At 39.2% G+C, this 26,791-nt stretch overlaps 1 protein-coding gene across 1 annotated transcript in view; it reads left to right on the forward strand.

The window, feature by feature from the left end:
• The window catches only part of PRCP (prolylcarboxypeptidase), a 33,118-nt gene that overhangs the window by 1,554 nt on the left and 4,773 nt on the right, over window positions 1-26,791 (forward strand). The window contains exons 2-8 of the mRNA XM_067317587.1: window positions 14,908-15,048; window positions 15,621-15,722; window positions 16,055-16,236; window positions 17,124-17,281; window positions 18,311-18,483; window positions 20,813-20,977; window positions 22,403-22,590. Of these exons, the coding sequence (XP_067173688.1) occupies window positions 14,908-15,048; window positions 15,621-15,722; window positions 16,055-16,236; window positions 17,124-17,281; window positions 18,311-18,483; window positions 20,813-20,977; window positions 22,403-22,590 (1,109 nt within the window). The remainder of the gene's footprint in view (window positions 1-14,907; window positions 15,049-15,620; window positions 15,723-16,054; window positions 16,237-17,123; window positions 17,282-18,310; window positions 18,484-20,812; window positions 20,978-22,402; window positions 22,591-26,791) is intronic.

The following is a 26,791-nucleotide window of genomic DNA, read 5'->3' on the forward strand; positions in this document are numbered from 1 at the left end:
GTTGTCTGCTACTTGAAAGATATAGGGCTAGCATAAAAGGTGTAATTACGTGAAGGTTATAAGACTTTTTTATCAGTAGCATAGCATGCAGAACTGACAGCTATATTCTTCAGCCCTCGTGAAATGTGTGCTTAGTGCTGATGTCTGGGAGCTTGTAATTACATTAGGATTCTGTAGTGGAACATAAATACCATAATGTTCTCACTAATGGGATTTCACTGGCCTTCTCCCCCCCCCCCCCCCCCCCCGGTCTTGAATCCCTCCTGTTACATTTTCTTTTCCTAAGAGCTGACATTTTAATTAAATGTCAGCACCGTAAACCTCAGAGTGAGGCTGCAGATCATCTCAAGTTCTAATGGCTAGAACTGAGGGGAACTAAGAGCCAGGCATCCTGTGTCTAGTCCCAGCCCACTACCAACTCACTGTTACCTCAGGCAAGTCCCAGTATCTCAGTTTAAACTGATCAACATATTAAATAGGGATTATGATACTTTGCTACCTCACATGACTAATTATTAACTTTAAAGATGCTTACAACATGAATCATTGCTTCTGTTCCCTGCTGATGATTCTTTTTCTTAGCTAAAGTTCTTGTTTTGATTCCTGTTTTTCCCTTTGATGATTTTTAACATAAATTTAAATTATTTTTATAAAATCATGCAATATAAAAAGACATTATAGTACAGCAATGTATTATGCTAAGTCACAAAGAAAACATGTTTTTTTTATGCCTGTTTGTATTAAAATTTCTTGAATAGAGGCTTTATATACTTAACACTTCAACAAAATCCAACTTTGAAAGGTTTAAATAGATTCCTTGCATGAGTTCTGTTCCTTAAGAGTTCTCTCTTGAGCACTATGAACAGTTCATTAACTTGGCACATTGAAGAACTTCAGCAGTTCAAAATTTTCATATATAAGTTAAGAAGGGATTGTTTAAACAGTTCTTTACAAAAGAAAAGTGGAATTGCAATGCTTAAAGGGAGCTTCTTGATACTAAGGCATATAGGCCTTCTGTAACATGGTTGTGGGTTTATTGTCAGTGAGAGGCAATGATATTTGTTTGTTTTTATGAAAATGGGGAAACAACAGAATTAGACATTTCATCTTGACACTAACTTACATTAAACTTCCTCTTCTTTACTATTTTAAGTGCCAAACACTTATTTCTCCATGTTCTATACTTTAGTCCTGTCAGCATAAGTCAGACAATGCCTGGGTCAGTGTGACTGGGATCTTTAGTTCGTGTGTCTTGCTTACTGGACCATGTATGTCCATGCTTGCAAATCTTATTTGCTGGATGTGTAGAATATAACTAATGAAGAGGTGTGGTTTGTCCTCATGTGAGCCCTTAATTCTTGCCATTTTTGCTTATTCACTTTTGGCCTTTAGAAGCTTCCCACCCCACACACCCTTTTCTTTAATACTTTATACATTTTATTATTTTAGCTTGGGGTTGTGACTTTTTTCCCCTTCATAAATAACTGGTAACTTTCAGCCCTCTAATTCTCCAAAGCCTGAATGAAATTACCCCAGTATAAAGTTAAATTAAGTTGACATAGATTATTTGACAGCCCTTTTAAGAAACTGTGCTAACACTCACATCTTTACATCAACAAATTACATCTGTCTTGGGGGAGTTGGTCTCCTTTTCAGCTCTCGTGCTGTAGTAGTGTCTTCTGTAGGTAAGACTATTCTTGCCTCTGCTTTGGTAGCTTGCTCACTAAAATAGTGCTTGTGGTTTGTGTGTTAAATTATTCCATTTAAAATTGAACTTTACAAAGAAAGAGATGATATAGAGCTGCAAGCAGAAGACCACTATCTGAATGGCTTCTTTTTGACCAGCTATGTCAGTGACCACAATGCAAATTCATTGGAAAGGCTTGGCATTCAAGAGCCATTTCCTTCTCTTTGCCCATGTAGTAGTAGTCTTTTTAGCATAGTGGGGAGGGTCAGGAGTTGGGTAGCTTTTCTCTCCTTTGGAGAGTCTTCCCTTGTACCTCTACATTTGTGTTTTCAACACACATAGCAGCGTTTTAAAAAAACCATAGCCTGAGAATTTATGATGCTTTATGTGCAATACTGCTGACAGAATGATGCCTTAAATTTTCTGATACTTGAATGCTTCTTGGGGATAAACTGTCTTTTCGGAAAAGAGTGAATGTGACTTGTCTTCACTCAGTTTCATAATTGATGGCTCTGGAGGACTTAATGTGCTGGTGTGTTCTTCACCACAATCATACTTTGTGATCGCATCACTTGTAAACTGCTATGAATTGGCCTAAGAACCAATGCAACATATGCAAATTAAACTTTGTTTAGCACGTTACAATTTCTCAAGCCTGTTTCTTCAATCAGATTCAGTCTTTCATATTAATATACACATCTCCAGAAGATGGGTTCTAGTTGCTTCTAATGAATTTCTAGTTTTCATACATATGGGAATATTTCATATCTTAGTCAAGCCATTTGCAACTCTTTTTGCTCTATAAGCATCTGCACTTCAAATTGTGCGTGCATAAAAGGAAGCTATGTTGACGCTCTTAAAGTTTCAGAAGCAGTGCATCTTGATCTTTTCCAGCTGTGTCAGGTGTCTTTAGTATCCTATTTCATGTTGCAGACTGAAGTTTGAGGCATAGAAAATGTAGGCCTTGGGATTAGAAGTGCAAAAATTAGAATGCAGGTTTCAAGGAAGAAAAGACAATTTGGGAAAGACTGATAGGGAGAAGAGAAGCTATATTTTTCTGACATGCTGCTTCTTGTCTTACAGGAATGGCCAATTTAGAGAAAGCTAGTGAATCTCAGAATTTTTCTGCTCCACCTGAAAACAGCTACTACAGCAACCCTCCCTCCCCCTACACACAATTCGACTTCAGTCAGATCAGTGTATAGATGAGGAGAATAAAAAGTGAAGTGAAGAGCCTTTTTTGATGACAAAGCTGTCTTAGTTTGGATTAAGATAAGAGTGCAGTTTTGTTTTTAAATGTTGCATCTGTTATACTCACAAGAATGAATCTTATAATTAAGGAACAAAATGTATTTAATCCAATTCTGCATTTTTTTCAGTCTTAGAAATTTTGAATGTTGCATGTAAATGAATGTTACTAAATATGTTTATATATACAACAGCACTGTGTATGGTGTTTTAGTACTAATGAAGTAATCCTCATCCGTGGGGCTCAAACTCCCTTATAAAGACAGACTGAGATTAGCACTTTTAATTCTGGTTAGCAATTTTATTGTGACTCAGGTTGGCCTCTCGGAATAGTAATAAATGTTGGGAACATTTAAGATGGATTTATTTTTTGTGTCTGGCAACATAACACAATAGCCCTTTTAACTTCTGGTGAAGGAAAAAACAAAGTGCTTTTTGCCTAGCCCCTAGGTACCAGTTAAAAGTAATGTCAGTGGTTACGGAAGAAGTGATGATGATGTTTGGTGAATTACTTAGATTGTATGTTTTACTCATCAAGTAGTACACAAGGACTTGGCAACTCTCACTCTGTGATTTCATAATGTGATTTTAAAAATGGAGCTGTAAGCTATAAACCAGGTCTATAAGCAGAAAACAATAGCTCTTGTTCAGTGGACAGGAAATCAAGGAAGTACTTGTTAAAGCTTGTTAGTGAACTTTTATTTTTATGCACTACTTATCTGCAGGTCACAATGCAGGCATCAGCTTCTCAAATTAAACAGGAAACACTTAATTTCCTCACAACTTGCAGTCCCTTTCTTCAAGGCAGCAGTTAATACGGAGACCCCAAAAAGTGTCAGTAATCACTCCTGTCTCTGAAAACAAGTATTTTTGTCTCTCAAGCAGCACTAGATTTAATCATTAAAAAGCCATAAGAAGTCACTGAACAATTCCTTGAACAAAGAAGGTTTAAAGGACTAAATAACAAATCGATGAAACTGCATATAGCTGAATTAGAAAGTTATTTATAAATACCTGACCTGCATGAGGTTTTCGGCAGAGATGAATGCTGTTAATTTCACTGAAGTTGTGCTGACTTGCACCAGTTGTCTTTGAGTTTCTAGTAGTTGAATTGAAACCTTGAATCTAAATTTCTCTTTGGTGTGTGTGTGTGAACTTCAAAGTGGAATTTGATATTAATGGTTTGATTGGTTTCATCATCTCATTTGAAGAGATCAAGACCATCCAACAGCATAGAAAGTCACTGTGGACTATGCAGATAACTTGTAACATATGCCAATTTGGTGAGAGACAGTAGGCTGCATGTTAGATTTATTTTTAAATCTTCAAAACCGGAAGTATCTTATTTTTCTTATATGTCATACATCTAATTTAATGTTATATTTGAAAAGTGTTCTTTAGAGTTTTTTTTCCCTTTCCTTTTGTATTATCGCATAGTAAGGACTCTCTTGTCCTTGTTTTCATAGATTTTCTGGATGGACAGTTTGTAGGGAAGTTAAACCATGGTGCTCTTCTGTATTTCTGAACTGTAAACCCATGGGCGGGGATTCTGCCGTTCTTTGTTCAGGATCTGGCAACCTGGGCCTTTTATCTCAGCTGGCCATTAGATAATGGCGTAGTAAGGTGTTGGGTTTTGCACTTTTGTTCTCTCTGGATTCTTGCATATACTAAGCTGTGGTTCTGGAACTTGCAGAAACACAGAAGATTTCCTGCTCCTTGGCTGTAAACGTTGCTATTCTGTAAATGCTGTTTTGTCCGCTAATCAACTTTTGTCTAAGACAACAGATAACTGATCAATATTTTTTCTCATTTTAGGACTAAACGAAACTAATACTAAGATTAAAATTTCCAATTCTGGAATATGTAGATTTTATATCTAAAGCAGTGAAACTCAGAAGTTTAATGGGAAAACCAGAGTGCACTCAGTGCAGATGTTTGCAAAATGATTAATCTGTTTATTTCCAGGTATGTGAAGTCAGAGAAATAAGGACTGGAGAATAGGAACTGCATTTCTTTTCAGCACAGTTCAATAGATAATGTCCTCCTTTTCTTGGTGTATGGGGTTTTAACATTTTTTATTTAAAACTTAGATGCTTTCTCCCATGCTTTATTTTAGTTCAGCCCTGACATGCATGGAATGCTTTCTGGTACTTGTTGTTGTTACATGGCTACGACAAAGTGGCACTGTCGGTTGTCCTGTGGTCTGGTTGCTGTTCTCTAAACATGCATAGTGAGCAACTTCAAAGAACAAAACTTCTGATACTTGTGGTCTGCTCTTTCTATCCTTAAGTTGACAGAACAGCTTTTTCTCTCTCTCATAAACTTTGTATCTTGTCTCTATGTAAGCTGATTGTCAAGCTTAAGGTGAGAGTGATTAGTGGAAGATGACCTGGGAAAGGTTTTTGTAGAGTAAGATCCAAGAAGCATCTCTCTTTTTAGAAGAGAGTGTTCACTGAAAGGCCTGTCTGCATGGAATGTGAATATATGGTGAGTAAAGATAAGGACTTACTGTGCACGGCCTTCTCCCTCTGGCTGCTCACATGGGCACACTCGGTGCACTTGCTTTCTGTTCTGCTTAATTTATTCTGCTCCCAAAGAGAGTAAGCTTCCTTGCATTGTGAAGTAAAAAACCTTCCTAAAGGCATCCACAAAGAGAGTTAGTGTGAGAAAGCTAGTCAGAGGTAGGCTTGCATGGTGATTTCCATGCAGTAGCTTCCTGTTAAGACAACAGGAACAGAAAGTGATGGGCTTCGGGCCCTTTGACTTCAGTGGGGCTTGGACTGAGTCCAGCTTGAACTACAGGAAGTGAATGAAGGCAAAACTAGCATTAACAAAAATGTTTGATTTATGCCTCAAATAGTAGCTAATTTTTCCTTACTGTCTGATTCCCTGAAAATGGGGTCTTCCACAAAAGCTGTTCAAAACCATGTGCTGTTCTGGAGATGCTGGCTTTCCTATTGTATTTTCTACGCAGTGATAAGTGGCCGCCTGCAAGTGTAGAGTTTTCATTCCTGCAAGTCACAGTTACTATGGTGGAACCCAAGATTCCTTCAGCTCCTAAGCAGGAACTCGCTGTTCTACACGCTGATGGCAAATCACTATTAGCAAAGTCTGTGGAGTGATTCGGAATCTGTTCTGAACAGATTCAGAACTAGTCTATAACAATATGTTCTTGCCTGTTTTGAAGCAGAAAGAGAAAAATAGGGAAAAAAAATCTTTTCAGATAAAAATCTGAGATTTTTATAAGGGAAAACTGTTGCTTTGCAATGAGAAGAAAAGCATCTGTGGCCCAACTCAGTTCTGGGTGTTAATTGCACTGGTATAAAGACTCGTTGTGTATCTGTGTGTTCGTTAGAGCTTTTCAGCTGCTGGAGAGCTTTTGCAATGGTCATGGCAACAAACCTGGATGTTTCTGCTTTAGAGCAATCTGTAGAAAAGCTTATCAGTGGCAGAGATCCAAGCGTATTATTTCCCCAAATACTACTATCTCCTTACTATCTGGTCTACCAATGTCGCAAAGCCCTGCAAGTAGATAGTTGTTTTTTGCTGTTTGTATGTTGCAAACATCCCAGAGTAGCAGCTGGTGTGGGATTATGGTTTTTTTGCTGTTGCATAAGGCCTGTATGAGTAGTTGCTTCTTCCCTGTTTTGTTTTCTGAAATGTTTTTCCCCCTTCTCCCATAAATGCTTAACGAAATTGGCAGCTGTTAAATAAATGATCCACAGTGGCATGTGTAAAATCCTTAGCACTTAGCCCTAAGTAAGTATTGTTAAGTGTCTTTTCATACAAATAAACAGACATCCCTGCACTGAAATGTTATCTTGCCTGTGCTTTGTTTAATTAGAACAGCTGGATGGACGACAGGACAGTTTTCCTGTTCATTTTCACGTTGTCTTGTCTGTTTTCTTCTATGGATTCCCCTGGCATGCCTAGGATTATCTGTAGAAAATAAAATACAAATAATAGTGGTGAACTAGAGCTGGGAAAATAATGGAATGGAGCAACTTTGCTTGTAGCTCTGAAAACCTGGGAAATAAAGCAGTTGTAAAAGTTGAAACTTTAAACAATTTTTGGAGGGATAGAGGTGGCTTAAAATATTTAATTTGTACAAATCAAAATATTTTGTCCCACTTCTGAAATGCTTTCTTTCCCCAGGCCCATGTTTAAAGAAGGCTGAGAAAGCCTTTCAAATGAAAACAGTTTTGATCAGGGAAAATAAAATTTTGGAAAGTTTTGTTTAACTAATTAGTCTTTTTCAAAGCTTCAGGACTATCTCAGCAAAACTAGAATAGATGTGTTTTGTTTTGTTTTTTTATACAGCTTCATCTGTGACAAATTGAAGCTTCATGGACAAATTTGTTCTCTACTCTGGAGTAAATGTTCCAAGTGTTCCAAAATCTTCCAAGTGTTGATTGATTTGTAATTCAGTCTGGAAGGAAGATGGAAAAAAGTCACAGGCCTTTGTCTGTTCTGGGACTGAGACTTTTCACAAGAGTGACTTTATTTTTGCTGGTGTTTTGCATCTGCTCACTGCTTATTTCAGCCTTATGGACCAGTGTGCCTGGAGTAATCTATCTCTGAGCTGTTGGTTCCCTACTCCTTGCCCCTTTCCTTGTCCCATGGAAGCGTCTCATTGAGATAATGCCTTGAACTGAAACATTAATGACGTGAACATTCAATGTATTTATTGCCATAGTAATTTGTTCCAAATTTGCATAGTCAGTTGATTCTCAGGAACACAAGCCCACCCATTGCTTGGAGAAGAACAGGGTAGCAATGAAATTGAAAACTGTTTATGGCAGTGTCAGCAGTAAAGCTGATTGAAATGATTCTTGTCATCTCCTGATTTGATCACGCATGTTCTCCCTTTAACTGGAGCTTTGCCACCCTCACCTGCGGGGCAGAAAATTTTGGGAGGGCTGGAACCTTTGACAGTCCTTCCAACTGGAGAAATTGTAATAAGGAGTTATGGCCTTACTGTGACTACTGGAGGATTTTTTGCTTAAGTTTTAAAGTCCACAGGCACGTTGAGCTTTATCTTACATGATAAGGAAAATCTGGAGTTTCAGTTACAGCACAAAACTGTTAATAGCTTGGCCTTCAAAAACAACTTGTTCTTCCTATTCACCTTAGTTGTTTAGATTTTCAAAATAGAAATAACCTTTCTTCGTATACTGGTTGGGAAGGGACTTGTTTCTAACAAGGCCTGGCATGACTAGAGCCTGCTGCTATCCTACAACATAGCTGTTCAAACATTTTTCAGTCTTTTTCTTTGAAATGCCTTGACCAAACTGTATGATACACAGCAATAGTAGAGATCATGTCTGAGGTTTCCTTGTCAGTGCTTTTTAATCACTGCAGTAATAGAGTGCTAAAAACAGACTTCCTTAAATGGTTACAGCCTCCTTAGAGCAGATGACATGGTTTCTGCAGCATAAAAGAAGCTTCAGTAAAAACATGAAGCATGATTATAGTGGAAGGCCAATGTGCTCGTGAAAACATAGTCATGAGGTGCTTTCATGATGAGACACTTAAGCCTGCATTCATTTTGGTGCAAACTTGTAAGCTTGTTCAGGGAGCTCATTTGGCAGCTGGGGAAAAGTTGGTAACTGTTGTTCTAGAGCATCACCAGTTGGATGGAAGTTAGTATCAATTAATATATAAAAAAGCACGTATTGTTGTGTTGGTGTATTTTGTTAAACATGACGAATTAATGAAGTAAATTTAATGATCAAAACCTTTGAATTGCCCCGTTGTTATGAGGAGTTTAAAACTTTTCAATGACATCAAGATTCTGTCCTTGAATTCAATTTTTTCCTTTCTACTTTGGTGTAGGACTTTCAAGGTAGTGAGTTCATGTAGCCAAGTGCAGCAAGATATAGTTTACATCTCCCTCCTCTTCCATAAAGTATCAAATGATTATGTATTTCTATTGTCCCATGCACAAGTACCAGCTTCTCAAGAAAAGAATAGAGAATCCAACTGATAAATACCTTGCAGAATACCTAATTCCATGCATTTAAAATGGAAAAGATGGAAAGCATAGCTAACCTTCATATTTAAGCCAGTAAATTGTCAGGTACAAACTGAGAGAATATTTGCAGCTGTCAGTGAGATGAAACAAAAGATCAGTCCTGGGAGGCTGTAATACACACGTGTGCAAGAGGGAGAAATGCAGGAACAGGGATAATGTCAGGGAGGGAGGCTCTTTTTTTTTTTTTTTTTTTTTTAAATCAGCTGTATTTAGCTTTCATTTCTGATTCCATGTATCTGCTGCCACAAAGAGGTAAATAGCACGTGAAATCACTACTGAAGTGATTTTTATGAACTTGAATGTTTAATAATTTATAGTAGTACTCTTAACAAATTTGGGACCTCGTTGAATATTGTGCTGTACAGGGGTAGCAAGGCAGGCTCTGCCCTCATAAGCTTACAACTTAAACAGAAGAAACAAAGATTTTAAGAGGAAACAAAAATGACAGGGCCAACTAATTGGACTGGAGTCCTACAGCCTGTTAAGAGGAAAGCCAGGAATAGAGACACATCGCTGAAATCCCAAAGAGGCTGGTGCCCCCACTGCTGTTCATGGCCGGAGGATATCCTCAGACTATCCTGTATCTTCCTATCCTGAGGAAATAATTCAGACAGGATGAGCACTCAAAACAACTCCGTGAACGCTTGGAGGGTAGAAATCTCCTAAAATCCGCTGGCTTCTCGCTGGTAAACAACTAAGTGACTCGATTTTGCATAGAATATCCAAGCTTGTGAAAACAGAGCTATTAGAGAACTGGAAAACAAGACCTGACAGAAGGGCTTTCAGAAGCTTGCAATTTTGCCAGAAACTCAGGAGTGTGTGTGTTGGGGGAATTACCACAGCTTTTTGTTAGAAGCTATCCTATGAAGTGTTATCTCCTTTGGAGGAAGCTTAGCTTAACTGTCCTGCCTCTGTGGTCCTTAATGATCTTAAGGTGCTGCTGAGGAGGAAGTGCTTCTTTTAGCCCCCTTGTCCTGTTTTGTCTTTATGCTTTACTCAGTCCCGTAGTTTCTGAATGCTTCCAGGAGTATATTAAGCAGATTAACATCTGTACATTAACATCTGTTGTGCATTTGTTTTTTCATTTGCTCCCTGGGGGAGAAGCGTGTAGCAGAGCAGCTGGTTTGGGAAGTCCATTTAAAAGAAAACAAAAAAACACACAAAAAAACCCCACAGAGACAAATTATCATTGACAGCTTAGCATAAGCACATGATACGCATGTACATATAAGGTAAAGTCAAAGAAATGTGGCTTGTTTTTAGAGCGGAAGGCGATGAGGTATGCTGCGGCCCTTCCTTCCGATGGGAGTTTGCTCAGTGGACCAGTCCAGAGAAAGCTCCTCATCCTGAGCAAATGAGCTGTACTTCATTATAGAAAGTTCCTCTGGGCTAGAAGAGCAAAGCTGCTGACTTGGACCTCGGGTCTGGAGCTCATCAGCCTCTCAGACAAAATGACTTGTGCTGCCTACCTGTGTTTTTAATCAAGTTCAGTGCACGCAGTTCTCGGCAGCTGTGGCAGCGCTTTGTTAAGTGGCTGCAGTCTTCCATCTGGAGTTGGCTGCCTCCCGAGCAATCTGTTGTTTATACGTAGGTATTTTCCCCAAACACTTTGCGAGACTTTTGAGTTGAAGCTATAGGCAAAAAGAAAAGATGACCCCTTTTCTTGTACATGGGACAGAGTTTGTTGCTTGCTTCCTTTGTCTTAGGGCTGCAGCTCTCCAAACTATTCCTATCCTGCCCATCTCAGTTTAGAAAAGTGTGCCTTAAACTTATTTATAACTTCTTACTTCCAGTACCCCTTCTTTTCTTATATTTGTCCTCCCTTTTAGAATGGTACTGTCAAAATTATGAATGACTGAATCTGTATCAGAGCTACTGTTGTGTGTGCATCATAGTTGCATTTCTAAAGTGCTGCTATAGTTCTGAGGTTATGGTTTGTATTGCTGCGGCTGATCGTATTCTTATTTCTAACCAGTTTGCTAGGTAGCACTGTTTATGGAAGCTTAAAAATTTGCGGCTGTGTAACTGCTTTAGATTAATCTTAGAATATTACAGTTTGGAAGGGACCTCTGCATGTCATCTGGTCTAACCTCCCACTCAAAGGCCAGCTGGCCCAGGACCTTGCATCTGCTATTGACATGTAATCTCATCCTGGTAGTAATTGTAATTATGGAACACCTTATATATGCTAATATGCTTTTACCAGTGTTACTCTTAACCAGCACTTAAGGTATTGTAATATGCATTAAACTGTTTTCTTTTGCTGTTAGTCTGATCTATCTCATTAGTGGGTTTGGTTGCAAAAGTAGGTGTTCTTGTCTTGCTGCTTTTGCATAAGAGTGGAAAAGAAATTTTCTGGTTCAACTTCTTAATAAAATCTGATTTAAAAAAAAACCTAAAATCTGAGTGACTTGAATTGTAAAATGTAGTTCAACACATGATGGCATTTACTTGTGTATCCATTCTATAACACATAGCAAAAGAAACCACTTGTTGAATGAGAACAGGTAGCTCCCCTGTGGGAGCCATGTAGGTTCCTGCAGAGCAGTTTGGCTAGATGACAGCTCCATCTGCTGTTCTTGGACTACAGCTTTCCCTTTGTATCAAAACGTTTCACTTTACAATTTTATGTTGGTTCTTGTGATTATTCAGTCTGTCTTCACACATTTTCAAACATATCTCCTCTTGTGAAGAGATATGCCTTGGGACACTTCCAGACTGCATATTGATCCTCCAGATTCAGAAATTCTTTGGGTTTCTTCTCAGTAATTGGTACCCAGGACATCTTTCTCTCTCTCTCTCTGCTTACAAACATTAGGTTTTATTTTCTAGTCATGTTATGTGTCTTACCCTTGCAAAGACAAGTTGCTACAGGATAAGAAACTGCATCATCCTGCAATAAAGTTCTTGCTCTTCTGTTAAGTAATAGGTTTTTTGTGGGGGGGGCTTCTGAGCAGAAGTTTGGATGTGAGGTCTCAGTAGTGTATTTTCTTTTACGTGTCCATGATTTGATGTGAATAGGATGAGCAGAGGCAGTTTAGCTGCCAGAGACTATGCAAATTTTACAGGTTGAGGGAGGAATGGGAGAGAAGAAAGAAGTGACTGATGGCAATGAGTGAGCCTGCAGCATGTGCCATGTAATCAAGGGGTGGAATCATGCCACTTTAGTCAACTTGGCCAGTAAAACTGACAAAGGAAAACTTAAATTCCTGTTCTTTACTCCCTGTTGTTGCTGAGAGACCCTCGCTAGAACATTGGGGTTTTGGTCTTCTCTGTTTAGTGGGAATAGACAGACAGATCATAGCAGAAGAAGACTGTAGTAAATCAAATATTTAAAAAGAGAATAAGCCATAATTCAGGAAAAATACATACATACTTGAATTTTACTGTCCTAATTTTCCAATTTCATGGGAACTGGAAGAATAAGGTGGGCTTTAGAATCTGTTCTGTACAATACCCCTTTGAATAACCTTGGCCTGGTGTCAAAACGGTGCTTATGCATTGACCTACTGTGGTTCCCCCCCCCCCCCCACAGTTTTTTGGCTATTACATTTTAAGCCATCTGCACTGTGAAGATTTTGATACCTAACTTTGTAGGCCAGGAAAGGTGAATACTTTTTGTGGTACAGTCTGCTAGCTAGAACTCTGACTTCAGATATGAAGGCTGCAGAATCAAGTTTTTGGGTTAAATGGTTAATTTTAGATGCTTCCACATCAGGCAGACAAGACACTTGAGCCTAAGTTTTTTTTGCCATCTCTGGCCAGCAGCAGCCTAACCAGAAAGGTTACATAGAGAAAGATACTTCTCTACCTTATGAACAGACCTGAAACACCTGGATGTATTAGGTGTGCTTTCTAATAGTATTGAAGTTTATTAAACTGCATTTTAATTTTTTATTACATGTGCTCTAATAAGTACATCTAATCTTTCTTTAATTGCCCCAAAGTCTTACGACCAAAAATTTTTCAGATGCTGAGCTTGTTCTGCCTTGCTAGGAATCACGCTCGATTATGCTTAATGTAAAAGGTGAAACTAAAACTAATAATGGCTGTGCAATTGAAAAAGGACCAAGGTAGTTATCCATGTAAAATGAACCCAGCATATGTTGTCAAGACCTGAATTCAGTGAAAAAGCCTCTAAGTATGTGCACAATAACATTGCCATGTGCTTCTGAGTAAGTAGTAAATTGTCCCACTGAGCAAAAATGTAGAATGTGCATAAAATAGTTTTAGTTAGGTTTGGAAGTAGTCAATGAGGTTAGCTTATTCAGGACAAGGACCTTGTGTCTTATATGTATATCAAGATAACGCACAGGCCTTCAACTGTTTCTGCTATTCAGATAGCAGTGAGCTACAACACACACCTGTCTCCTCGCTTTGGTCTGATTAAGTCTGATCCTTAGGCCCAAGAATGGGTAAGCTTTGAGACAGTTTGGAAAAAACGGTTTGCAGCAGTGTATATTATAAATAAATTCCTACACTCTTTGGCCCAAAGTAGGCATAGACATGTTGTGTAGAGTAGCTGGATCCTGCAGGTCAAGAGTCAGGCTCCCTTTCCTGAGCTGGAGAAATCTTCCCAGCAGCTAGTTTACTACTCTGGCAGCTAGTGCTTGGATTTGATGTGATTTGCTTCTTTTTAAATGTTAACCTACAGATGCTCTCAAAACAGACGAAATTCGAAAAGCTGGTTCCTAGGGCAGCCAAGGGATTTGGCAGAGTCTGGCGTAAAGGCAGACGGACGAGCAGAGATGTTCAAGCCAGCAGATGTCAGGCTCTTACCACCGGCAGCCCTGACGTGTGCAGTCAGATGGATTCAGCCAGCACAAAACAGTATAGAAAGAAGAGATGATGCTTCGTGCGGATAGAAGTCAAAATTGAGAAATCACAGGTCGTCCTCAACTGATGAGCAAAAGTAGTGATGCTTTGGGATTTGGGAATACATGAAAATTAACAAGCATAGCTCTTCTGGAATAGCTTTTTTCAGTAAAAACTTGTGTGGGTGTTTTGATTCCAGAAGAAGATTGTGCCCATGCAGGAAGTTGCCCTGTAAAAGCAATTTTGATAAACTTTCCAGTATAGCTAAACAATTGGAGAAGGGTCAACAGGGATAGTACATACAAACCAGTATGAATGAAAGCTGAAAAATTGACCTTAGGAATTGAAAGTGCATCTCTAATGAGGCAATAAAGCTAACACTATGGGGTTTGGGGTTTTTAAATGATGTCTAAAGGCTTAGAATACTTCTAAAAGTGGTAGGGAGGTGGAAAAGGGGAGTTCTGGAGAGATGTGAACTAATGAAAACTGCCAGGAGAGGAGAAGAAGCACTTGACAAAACTATCTACAAAATCTGTCAATAACATAGGAACTGCAGAGAATTAGAGTTTTCTCCCCCTAAGAGTTAAACAAAAAAAAACCCAAAAAGCAAACACAGTATTCTGACATGAATCTGTTTAAATTTCAACCTTATGCCAAAAGCAAGAGAGAAGGGATTTCTTTTTTTTAAATGCTAAGGTTAGTCAGGAATTTTTCTAAGACTATAAATGTTGGAGGACAATGGCTCTCTTTACTCATTGGTACAGTCTCATATTAGAATACTGCGTGATCCCTCAGCAGATCTGTCTGCTTTCCTGAATACATTTAGAACATCTCCATCTCATATAATACTGTAAAAAGGGTATGTGTATCTTGTACCTGAAAATACACTTCTCCTTTAATGTATAGACCTATAATTCTGGTTTGTTTCCTTTCATAAGGCAGAGGAAAGCAGATTTTGATGCATTAGGAATCCAAGAATATAAATGAATTTAGTTTTAGATTTTCTGATCTTAGTAAAACTTTTCACTTTATTTTTCCTCTGCAAAGTGACTGCCACCACTTGCAGTTCACTGCATGATCTATTTTAGCTTTCTGAAGATATTGTTATTTCTTGCTCTGGCAGATTGATCACTTTGGATTTGATGAAAATCTTACATTCCAGCAGCGATATCTAATAGCAGATCAACACTGGAAGAAAGACAATGGACCAATACTATTTTATACAGGCAATGAAGGAGACATCACATGGTTCTGCAATAACACAGTATGTATAAAACAAATTCTTGCTGAGTTACAATCCTTGCTTTTCAGTAGTGATTTACTGAAAAATATGGAAGAGCAAGGAAACAGCATCAGAATATCATTTAAAGTGAAAGTTTGCAATGATGGTTATGATTACAGAAGGAGAAGTAAGCCAAAAGAAAGCACAGAAGAAGTTTTAGGGGGTTCATGGTCATATTCAAAGTCCATAGAAATCAAAATAGTGTGTGGGGGGGGTTGTCCCTTTTTATTTTTATTTTTCTATGAGTTAAGCCTGTGCCATAGGAGTTCTGGCAGGATTGTCTGAGTGTATCCTCACAAAACAATGCTGCTTACTGTTTTGTTGCATTTTTGTTTATACATATACCTTTGCATGTCTCCAGGTGGATATCTGCCTTGTGTATTTTCTTACTTCAATGATACCATAAAACCAAATTGCATTCTGTCTTTCTAGTTGTATTTTGATAGTGATATTTCCTAATCAAAGAATGTGTGTTCAGTTAAACTAGATTGAAAGTAGACCTTTCGAACTAATTCACTCTCAACTTGTTAAAATGTCTTTTTTCCTCTTACCAGGGTTTTATGTGGGATGTGGCTGAAGAACTTAGTGCCATGTTAGTATTTGCTGAACATAGATATTATGGAGAATCTTTGCCCTTTGGAAATGAATCTTTCAGTGTAAGTGTCTTATTTCTTTTCCTCTTTAGATGTGGTCTATATTAAAATAATTCTGCTTATTATAATTCTTGCCAGTGAAACAACTGCTTGCCTGAGGAAGTTGAATAAGACTTAGATGTGCTAGAAGCACATGACTATCCAATTTTTTAACTCTTAATTCTAGGATGTTTAAAAAAAAAAGTCTGGTATTTTATAGCATTTCAAGAAACACCTGAAAAGAATATTTCATTTTTTATCAGGCACAGATTTAGAACTCACTAGCTCCTACGAGGAGAAGGGCTTCTTTTGGAAGTCTTTCCCGTGTTGCATATGACCTGCTTTCTTTGCCTCAGGATTCCAAGCATCTGAATTACCTGACATCAGAACAAGCTCTGGCAGACTTTGCGGTACTAATTGAGTACTTAAAGGAGAATATTGTAGGAGCCCGTTTTAGTCCGGTCATTGCTATTGGAGGCTCTTATGGAGGAATGCTTGCGGCCTGGTTTAGAATGAAGTACCCCCACGTGGTAGTTGGGTGAGTGTGCTTGTCCTGCTTGAACACAGAGCAGTCATTATTCTGGGCATTTGTAGCTTCAGTGCTATAAATATTATGGCACTGGGACAAGTACCATAATTCAAGCTGCCCTGAATTTTTCACCTTTGGGAGGAGGAGTTAAGTCACTTTGAATTTGGGAAGAGGTACTTCTTTCTTATAAAGGCAACTGTAGATCAGCAAGTACTAGCTGGTGTGTCTTTTCAGATCTGTTTGTTAGTTTTATAAAAACAGTCACTATGAACACTGAATTTGTAAGTGACTTCTTTAGTTTCCTTTGATTTCTGCCTCTCCACCACCCTCCTACCCCCTTGGTATTATGTTGGACTGTATTCAGTATCATTGCAAAATGTTCTTGTGACACCAGACTCCAGAGTCTGGTGTTGAATTCTTAATTCAGTAATAGACTTCCTGGTGACTTGAGGCAGGTCTTCAATCTCTTTAGCGCCTCAGTTGCCCCCCTGGGAAACAAGAATAATAATCCCCCCCTTGTCTTTTAGAGAATAGGTTCTTGTGGGCAGGGACTCTCACTTTAGTTGAGTTTGTTCAAGGCCTAGTGTGAAAGCCCTAGATGCTAGATGAGAATGAAATATGAAGTAAGCAAACTCTGAATTTCTACTTTATGTATTAACTGATATCTCTGTGTTAGCATCTGAGACTGGTAACCTTCAATAGCCTTTGCATGCAGACCTGTGGAATAGCTTTGCAACGTTACGGTTAGTTCAGCTAGGGGTGAGTGTCTGAGCAGAATTATAAATGCTACTTAGCTAGTGGCTGTGGGGAGGGTATTGCCCAAAGGAGGGGAGATCGCTTTGCAGAGGTTCAGGATGCATGTGTTTCACCAGACAATCTCCTCTGTGCATTTGCAGAGCTCTGGCAGCCTCTGCTCCAATCTGGCAGTTTGGTAATTTGGTTCCTTGTGGCACTTACTTCAGTATAGTGACTAATGATTTCAAAAAGAGTGGGAAGGGCTGCTCAGAAAGCATCCGGAATTCCTGGAGTGCCATTAACCGTCTTTCCTCAACAGGTAAGACCTCACCAATACTTTTTTCCATGGATAACTATGTTCAGGATTATATTATAATTTCATAAAATCAGTAAACTTGCATTATGACTTGCACTTGTATATATATTGTGGGTTTTTTTTTTTTTGAGACTATACTTAGTCATACAAAACTGTGAAATGGACTCAGTGTTATTTTTTTAAAATCAGTCTGTCTTGTTGGATCAGTTGCTTCATTTATATGTGATGTGATTCAGAATCCAGGTCCAAACATCTCCAAGATCAGATAGGAGCTGACTGCAGGTCAGAACTTCAAGGCTCATATTCCTTTCTGGCAAAGTTGAATGAATGGTGTCTTTATTCTAAAAAGTAGTTTAAACAGGAACTGAGGCAATTGGAAATAGAAAATCACAGCAGTTCTTATAGTTTTGGTGCTTGGATGAATTTATCAGCTGGGATCGCTGTACAGCACAGGAATTAAACAAACAAAAAAAACCCCAAAACACACAACCCCCACTTCTCTAGCTACTTCAGTTCAGAATCCTACAGGAGAAAGCCTAGTATCACCAGGTAGCTGATTAGTATGGGAAGCCGAACTGGAGGAATTCTAGATCAGATAAAAATAGTGGAAGAAAAGGCAAACAGATTCCTGGGAGATCAAACAAGAGGCCTTGCATTTTGAACCGACTGGTTTGATGTTTTTCCTTCCTCAGAGGATGTTACTTCCTGTCATAAAATGCCAAATGTCTTGTAAATTTGTGGGGGGGGGGGATTTTTGTTTGTTTTTGTTTTTTGGTTTTTTAGATAATATTGTCTTACATAATGTTAAATCTTAACTGTGACGTACAATCTGTACACTTCAGCATATGGATATTTCCTTTCACTGAAATAGATGCTAAATAAATTTTAGTCTGTGATGCTTGTGAGTATGCGGAATGATTTCACTAGATTAGTTAAGCTAAGGGAAATATTTTTTTTTAAACAGCAATACAGCTGGCCTATGTGTGATCGACACAGATGCATTAAACATTAATTCTGCTTTTTTTATTTAAGATGCAGGTTTACAGTGGCTTTCCAGCACATTTCACTTGTGCAGCCCATTAAAAAATCTTCGGGATGCAGCTATGTTGAAGAACTGGCTGAGTGAAACATGGATAAACTTGGCTATGGTGGACTATCCCTACAAAGCTGACTTTTTACAGCCTCTGCCAGCTTGGCCTATACAGGTAACTGAGTGCCTGTATCCTCTAGACCTGACTTAAGCTTGGGCTGTTGAAGTCCTTTTTGCTTGGTCTTATTGCTGAAGGAGTTTAACTAATTCTCCCCTTCTGCATGCACCTTTTTTCTTTATTTTTGGCTCTGTAAAGCCAACATGGCTGAAAAAGAACCAGGGGCAATATCTTCTTGTGTATCAGCTGGTTTGCTGACCAACTGCTGTTTGTGGGGCTAATGGATTACATCAAGATCCCAGAGAAAGAAAAGTGGCAGGGATGACTGAAAAATCTCAGCTGGCCTGCAGAGTTACTCTCAAGGAGCAATGCTGCACAAAAAAAGCATATGCCATTAGAGATTCTGATGCCAAGCTCAGCTGGCAGCACTTGCAAAGGGAAAGTTTCTAAGCTATGTCCCTTTTGATGTGAGAAAACTAATGAGAGAGGAAATGCAGATCCCCACAAGTGTATTCCTTGCAGGGTCACTTTTCACATCTGCAAACCTTCATCTGTGAAGCTTTGTTTATCTGTAGTGCTTTATCCAGTATTTCTGTTTTCTTGGAGTTTGTTCTTGTTAGTCCCTGACTGAATTTCCCTGCATGTCTTTGGGTTACTGTGTATGGCAGGTGAGACGGATAAAATGGCACTTAGTATTTTTGCTGCTAAATTGTAGTTGTTACAAGTAAAATGAAGATATTGAATTCCTCTTGTTTAGAGCTGGCTAATGAAGAAGGGGATGGACATTCATCTGTCCTGTGTGGCTGTCTGCAGAGGACAGTATGAATGCCTTCAGATAATTTCTGCTTTCTTATCAACCTAATGCAACATAAGAAATGTGCTTACCTTCACCACTGTTTACTCTATTTCTGTTTGAGATATAACTCAGTAAAACCTAAAATAGAAAAGGCTTCTGCTTTTCTGGACAATATTAATGTATGAAATCTGGATGATACAAGCTGTGCAGGTACTTTCTCTGAACCAGGACCTCTAATCTGACTGAGGGTGAAAAAGGGGCAAAAGTATGTTAGAGTAGTTGAATATATATCACTTAATCAGTTCTCTAGTGCTGGCCGCCTGTGTTCTCTCACAAGTATTGATCTCTGCTTCACAACACCATCTGAGTTTCAGATACAGGGCTGTCTGCAGCCCTCTGTACTATTATCTGTCTGCAGTGTGTATTTGCATGAGAGAGTGAGCTTTCCAAACCATTAATTGCTGAGTTCAGAACAGATAGCTGAGCTAGCCAAACCACAAAACACACTTGGGATGGCAAAATACGAAAGTTGTGCATTGGCCTTGTCTGTTGGGAAGAAGGGAGGGATCAGTTCCTGAGCTTCCACAACAAAAATGAGGGAAAATATTAAATGGGGAGGATGGATAATAAGTTCATTTCTTGGAAGAGGCACAGTTTGCTACTTAATTTCCTGTAATGGTCTGTTAATAACCTGTAGGAATCCTGTAAGTTGTCCATGTGTGCATATAACCCTGTACTTGAACAGCTCTAGAGTTGCAGTGCATCCTTTGCTCCTTGCAGGAATAATTTTGGATTCTGCTGATGGGCTAGGAACTCAAATACACAGCCTTTGCTCTTCATTGTCCTTGTGTTTGTCACAACCCTATGAGAGCAGGGTAAGGAGAAAGCCCTGCCAGGAAGCATATTGTCTCTTTTACGTTTTGTGAGCTGAAAAATCTTTCTGGTGCAGTGGTTTCTGGGTTTTCTGGTTTTTTTTTTTTTCACTCTAGTGTGATCTGTCCCCAGTTAAAATTCTGAATTTAACTTTACCTGAGGGTGCTCTTGATTCTTCAGCAACAAAACGGTTTCCCATTATACCACCTTATATTTTCCAAACATGAAGAAGCAAGAATATTGTAATGCTGCTATATAATAGCACTTAAAAAAAAAATTAAAAATTTCCTGACATAGATGCTTCCATTTATACTATGGCAAATTGCAGACAACCCAAATTTGGGCCTGGAGCTTCATTGTCATATATTTACATGTAATAGCTTTCATTCCAGGAGAGCCACATATTCCTTATTAAGCATCCTCTATTTTAAAGAATGGGAATTGGGTTGAAAAGCTAAGTTAATGGAATATTAAGGTTGTACTCTTTAAATTCTAAATCAGGAAACAAAGTTTCAGGTTCTTCAGAGTAGAATGCACTGCAAAATGGAATACTGTAATTTTTTTTATGATAATGCTTAGGGTATATAATTGCATAGAAAGACACTGTCTGGAGGTACAGAAGACTGTACTTTCAAAAGAAACTGATATCCCATCAGGTATAGTGTTTTAATCCTTATCTCTTCAGATTGAGATTCCCATCTTCCGTCTTTTTAATAGGTAGTCTGCAAGTTCTTGACGGATCCCAGTCTTCTGGACAAACCATTGCTGCAGAATGTTTTCCAGGCAGTAAATGTCTACTACAACTACTCAGGAGAAGCCTCATGCTTTGACATGTCTCAGACTGCAACAAAGAATCTGGGCCAGATGGGTTGGTACTATCAGGTAAGTGATCCATCATCTCTAAATTCAACTCCTTGAGGTTTTTTGGGCCAGAGCTCATGGGAATTGTCAAGTCATTTAACTGTCAACATGTTGGGCCAGATGTAAATTGATGGAGCTACAGTAGAGTTGCTACTCTGTGCTTTTTTATATATAGCTTTAAACACAACCCAAGCCTTCAAAATCAGGCTGGATTTAGAAGTGAAAATGAATGAGGTTATGGTCAATTTTCATAGACAATTTCATGGTCAGTTTGTGGTGTTAGATGTTCTCCAAACAATTGCAAGCTGTGTATATTTTTCTCTTTGGCTTAGAACTTGAACACTTCAAGCTTGTTTATAAGAGTAACGATAACACTATGCAATGCTCTCATTGTAGAAAATAGGGTTACCTGTTGATTTTTGATACTAACTTCTGTCCTGTAGAAAACATACAGGGAAAAAATAAGGACTACTATAATGAAGTAACTTATCTAGTGAAGAAAAATGTGAACATGAAGCTAGTATGGTTGTAGTAAGGGGGAGGGCAGGGCACAAGAAAAACAACTTCCCCAGAAGGTTCATGTTGTCTTTTGTTATCTGCCTGACTGAGTTTCAGCTCTATATATTGACTGGAAAATGATGCACAGAAGCAGCATCTTAGTCATCTTCTCCCCTCACACCCCTCAATTTGTGTATGCAAATATGCCAGGATATGTTGATACTGATTTCTTTCAAATAAAGCTATTTATGCTGTAGCTCCCTGAGACCCCTCCTTTCCTGTCAAGTAGGCAACAAAAATGTGCATCTCTATAGTAAAGGGTCCAAGGCATTCTCTTCTCCCTGTCTCAGTTATGGAGCATGTGCAACTCCTTCATATACAACCTCCCTTCTGAGCAAAAGGGCAGCTGCTTCCACAACCAAGCTGTTTGAATTGGTTTTCAGGCTGTGACGGTCTGCACCTGGCTGTTTCCTCCTGTTTTTTGCTTCTGGCAGCCCCAGGAAATGTGCAGATTTCATAAGTTGTTCTCTGAGGAACTTAGGGCTGTGTTGCCTTCCCCACCACATGGGTAATGAAGAATATGGCAGCTGGGCTCATCAAAACCACTCCTCCAATCTTCAGCTTGTTTCCTGTCTACTTCTGAAGGCACCTGGAAAAGAAGGCAAGCAAGAACGGACTGTGTAGTTGCCCTGGTGGGCAGTATGAGGCCTCCAGGCTATATATATATATATATATTTTTTTTTTTTCCTTCCCCCCCTTTTCCAGTTACAACCACTAAGGTCAGGGAATGGTTTGTGGCTGAAAAATAAAGCTTTTGCTTTATCTGTGTTCTGATAGTTTGGTAATTACTGATTGAATCCTGTCTGAGCTTTTTCATTTAAATATTGCACTTGCAGTTATTGGACAGTCTCCCATGAATACATCTTGTTGCCCTGCTCTTTCTTTCAGGTTTGCACTGAGATGGTGATGCCCATGTGCACAGATGGTGTCAATGACATGTTTGAGCCTCAGAAATGGGACTTTGATGCACTTTCGGAAGAGTGTTTCAGACTGTGGGGAGTGAGGCCTCGCCCCTCTTGGGTTCTTTCTATGTATGGAGGGAAAAACATCAGTTCACACAGCAACATTGTGTTCAGGTGAGCCTCGCTTCAGCTTCTAGAGTAGCTTCTTCCACCAGTTTGGGCTGTCAGTGCAGACAGCCTGCTCTGAGTAGCAAGGCATCTGTTTCCAGCATTCCAGCTGAATAAATGATGGTGGTGCTTTTTGTTTCACTTGAGAGTAAAATGGTCAGTCTGCAGTGACCAAAGAAGCAAACTGTTCTGTCATTGCTTGTGTTTCTCTAAAAAGAAGAGTTTAGCTTGGGATTTTGCCAAATGTAATTTTCTTCCCATGTGGATTCCTGCTTATCTTGTGGCCAAAGTCCAGGTTTCTCATGCTGGTAAATCTGTCTAGCTTTTATGAAGCCAAAGCACTGTCTCTTCCACATGAAAGGAAAGTCTAAACAAGCTCTAGCTATAAGACAAGATCTTGATGACTAAAATTGTTGCTCTGGGTGATAGTCTTGCAGAGGGTTGGTGTGACGTTCCTCTTTCTCTTTGATACAGGAAAGAGGGAAGTAGTGTGAGGGGCTTTCCTACCACTACTAATTGTCCCCTTATTTTAATGGTAATTGGGTTAAGTTTCAACAAAATTGTTTAAGACCCAATTACGAAGAGATGTTTCCATTCTAGCAAGGCATACCAGTAATGTAACAGAAGTTGGTCTGAAACACCTTCCTATATGGATGAAAAGTGAAACAAATAAACTTCAGTCAGATACAAAAACTAATGCACACTGCTTGCTCTCTACTCAGCCTTCACTTTCCTTATTTCTAATGAGGTTAAATTCTGTTCTGCTTTCTTTAAAGGGAGGTTTATGTTGCTCTACTTTGCTGCGAGGTGATATGAATTTTGAACAGCTAAGAACTGGCTGTTCGTTAGGTTGCTACATGGTAGGGAGGCATTTAATAAACCCATTTTCTGCACAATTGGAGCCTGTGCCCTCAGGAGTTGTGACTCTCTCTACTGATTGCCCACTGTGGGCAGCTCCTAGATGTACCCCTCTTCTCTTGTTCAAATTGTGCAAGGCCTTTTCAAAAACAAACTTCCTTAAACAAAAATCAGAATTAGTCTTTTGGACTTGCTAAATAGCTGTGTATTTTAAAAGTAAAAAGTCCTGGCTTGAATTGGGGATTATTCTCTGGATTTCAGCCGTTAAGATTGGTCTGTTTGGCTCCAAAGGCCTATTGCTTTCCTCTCATTTGTCTCTTGCTGTTTCTGCCCCAGCGGGATGTCTGCTCTAAAGTGAGAAATTCCACAGTTTTTAATAGGAAAAAATTATTGATCTAACTTAATTTCTGCAAACTGTTGCTTATTTCCAAGGTTCCACAGCTCTGTACACTAGAATTCTGCATTGTAAGCAATAGACAAACAAATCTAAGTGTTTAAGAATTTATGCCAGCTGAAAGAACTTGAAATGAGAAAAGCTTGAAAGCAACCAAATGAGTGAAAAAGAAGTAAGTGCTGTACACACAAAGCTTTGGATCTCAAGCTGAGTTGTTTCTCTTCAAACAAACACATTGTCAACACCGTACATTTATATAAGAGCCTTTTATCCACAAACACCACAGAGTGCTTTGCGCAAAAAAAAAAAACAAAACAACCCCCCCCACACACACACATCTACCAGGGGATATGGGCTCCCCTGTGGGGTAAAAAGCACTGTGTAAAAGTGTCAAGCAACTTGCACAACAGTTTAGAGCAGGAAAGGAGGAATACTTCATCTAAACAGAACTGCTGTAGGGTGGATTTATCCAGCCACTACAGGATTTAGTCAGGATGCTGAAACTCATGTTGCTACTTCTCTGTCTGCTAGCAGCATATCACCCTGCAGATTCCACACTGGAACTCTATGGAGTTCTCAGGTGTTGACTTGGGAATTCCCAGTGCCTCTTTGGTAGCTTTTCAGAGGTATCTTACTAAGCTTTTCTTAGTGTGTGGGTATTAGACTACAGGCAGAAGTTTCCTGCCTGTCCTGAGATGTGCACCTTTATTAAAACACTAGTTTGAGGAGATTAGGGGTTTCAGTACTGCTTTGTCTCTTTCAGCAATTTCCACTCCTGATATTCATATTGGAATATGTTCTGTAGTTGGCATAGAAATACACTGTGGTGGAAACTATCTGCGCTTTAATGCCCTCAGTGTGTATGGCAGCAGAAAGCTTGTAGCAACTGGTAGTGTCTTGTCACCTACATACAGTGGTAGTCAAAATCAGCCCGGTGTAAATGGGAATTTAAGTTGAAATTGTTGGAATTGTTGGCATAAAAGAAGAGAATGGAACAAAAGAGAAGGCAGAACAATGCCTGGTAGAAGAAAAGGGGAGAAAAGTTTAGAAAATGAATCTGGGCAGTTGTGGAGGGAGTAGACTTTTTTAAAAAGAAAAAATAGGATACACAAACAGTGCTGCTAGGTGTGTAAAATTGTGCTTGTTCTGGACAGGATTGAAGGGCAGAGGAGGCTCTAAAGAGACAAAGAAAAGGGAATATTTTGCTGTGCAAATGACAAAATTTTATTTATACTGTCTTGGAAGTATGATGAACTGAAAATGGAATTAGAGAATGGTATACTGAGAAATCCAATCATGGAAGTCTCATTTGATCTTCCTGGCTGATATTTTGCATTGAAATTTGTTATTTCTGAAGCCCTACTTGCCTTGCCATTGCTAGAAAGGAATGGCTGATTTTTATGTTTTCTTTTGTGTTTTATTTACTTGTTACTTCTGTTTATACTGGGAAACTTCCCTCCTCTAGGATGACAACTGAGCACTTCAAGTGCCTGCTTAGCTTTAGCATGTAAATAATCCATTCTAGTCATTACTGAATTCTTATCCTGTAAAACTGTTAAGCATTGGGATTCTTCTGTGGTGAGGCCCCCCTAACAAGTATCACTTCTCAAACTGCATCAATGCCTCTGGTGCCATCACTTGGCAGGAGCGTCGGAGGACGCAGCCAGCAGCTCCCAGAAAAGCCAGAGACGTGTTCTTTTCTTGTGGCATGCTTAATTTCCACATGACTAGGACCAAAAGATCCAAGTCCATGTACATCTTGGGTCTCTCAGCAACTCATCTCCCTGTTGCCAAGGTGCTATGCTGATTCAGATGACCTTTTAAATCAAATGTGTCTTGCTTATTGGGCAGCTCTCTGTGCGTTTTGTTTTGCAGATACAAAATGTTTCTTAATCTCAGTCACATTTAGAACCATTGAAAATAAAGAATTATAGAAATTCAAGATATGTTTTATCAATGCAGAAACATATTCAAAATATTAGCTCCAACTGCATATGGTTTTTACTTTTAGTCATTTCTATAAACACTTTTTACTCATTATCTCTGTGGTTCTTGGTGCTGTCATTGTGGTGTTTTTCTAGCTGCTTGTCCTAGAAGACTACTGTATATTAGTGTAAACTACCTCTACTGTTTTCTTATGTGGGCAGGTCTAGTGTTTTAAGTGGAGAATAGATCTAGATTTGTGTGGTTGCATAAATATATGGATGTTGGCTATTTCATGCAGGAAGATGGACCCACATTTGGTAAGAACAGTGTGATAAAGGAAGATAAGAGGCAGTAGGGATTGCTAGGTTGATTCCAAAACTAAGAACGAGAGATGCAAAGCTCTAATCCCAATTCAGCGTTTGGTTTACTCCATGGACCAGGCATTATCTGGAGGCTGATATAAGGTCCCTGGAATATGTTCATTGACTGGGGGGAGGAGTAAATCGCTTTAGACTGCCCCATCACAGCGAAAGAGTCATTGGAGACAGATTCCTGTGGAGTAAAAGCTTGTTTTGATGTGGTTGTTAAGAGAAGTAAGGGGAGTAACAAAAGGTCCAAGCATTTATGTGCAAAAAACAAAAACAAAAAACAACAGGCTGGTACCTGACTGAGACAGCATAAGGTAGAACTTCCTGAAAGTTCAGGCCCTAAAGGGTCGAGCTGGCTATTAGCTTATGACAGACTGGAAGAAGGAAAGCAAGGAGCTTTGGCTTTGGAATTTGAGTGTATTTTGGTACAGGGGAACCTGATCCTCTTCTCAGGACAATGGTGGGGCAACAGATTTTTCTCCAGAGGCTGCGGCGCTATTACAGATTATTACCTGAATCAGCAGATAATCCTTGATGGCAGGATAGCCTTGCTTAAGCTACTAGTAGTTGCATACCTCTGTCAAGAAAGCCCATCGAGGAAGAGGGGTGGGCACAGGCCATTGACACAGGGCTGAGGTCTGTTTCTGTCAGTACCTATCCA

Source organism: Apteryx mantelli, chromosome 1 (assembly GCF_036417845.1).
Source record: "Apteryx mantelli isolate bAptMan1 chromosome 1, bAptMan1.hap1, whole genome shotgun sequence".
Classification (NCBI taxonomy): domain Eukaryota; kingdom Metazoa; phylum Chordata; class Aves; order Apterygiformes; family Apterygidae; genus Apteryx; species Apteryx mantelli.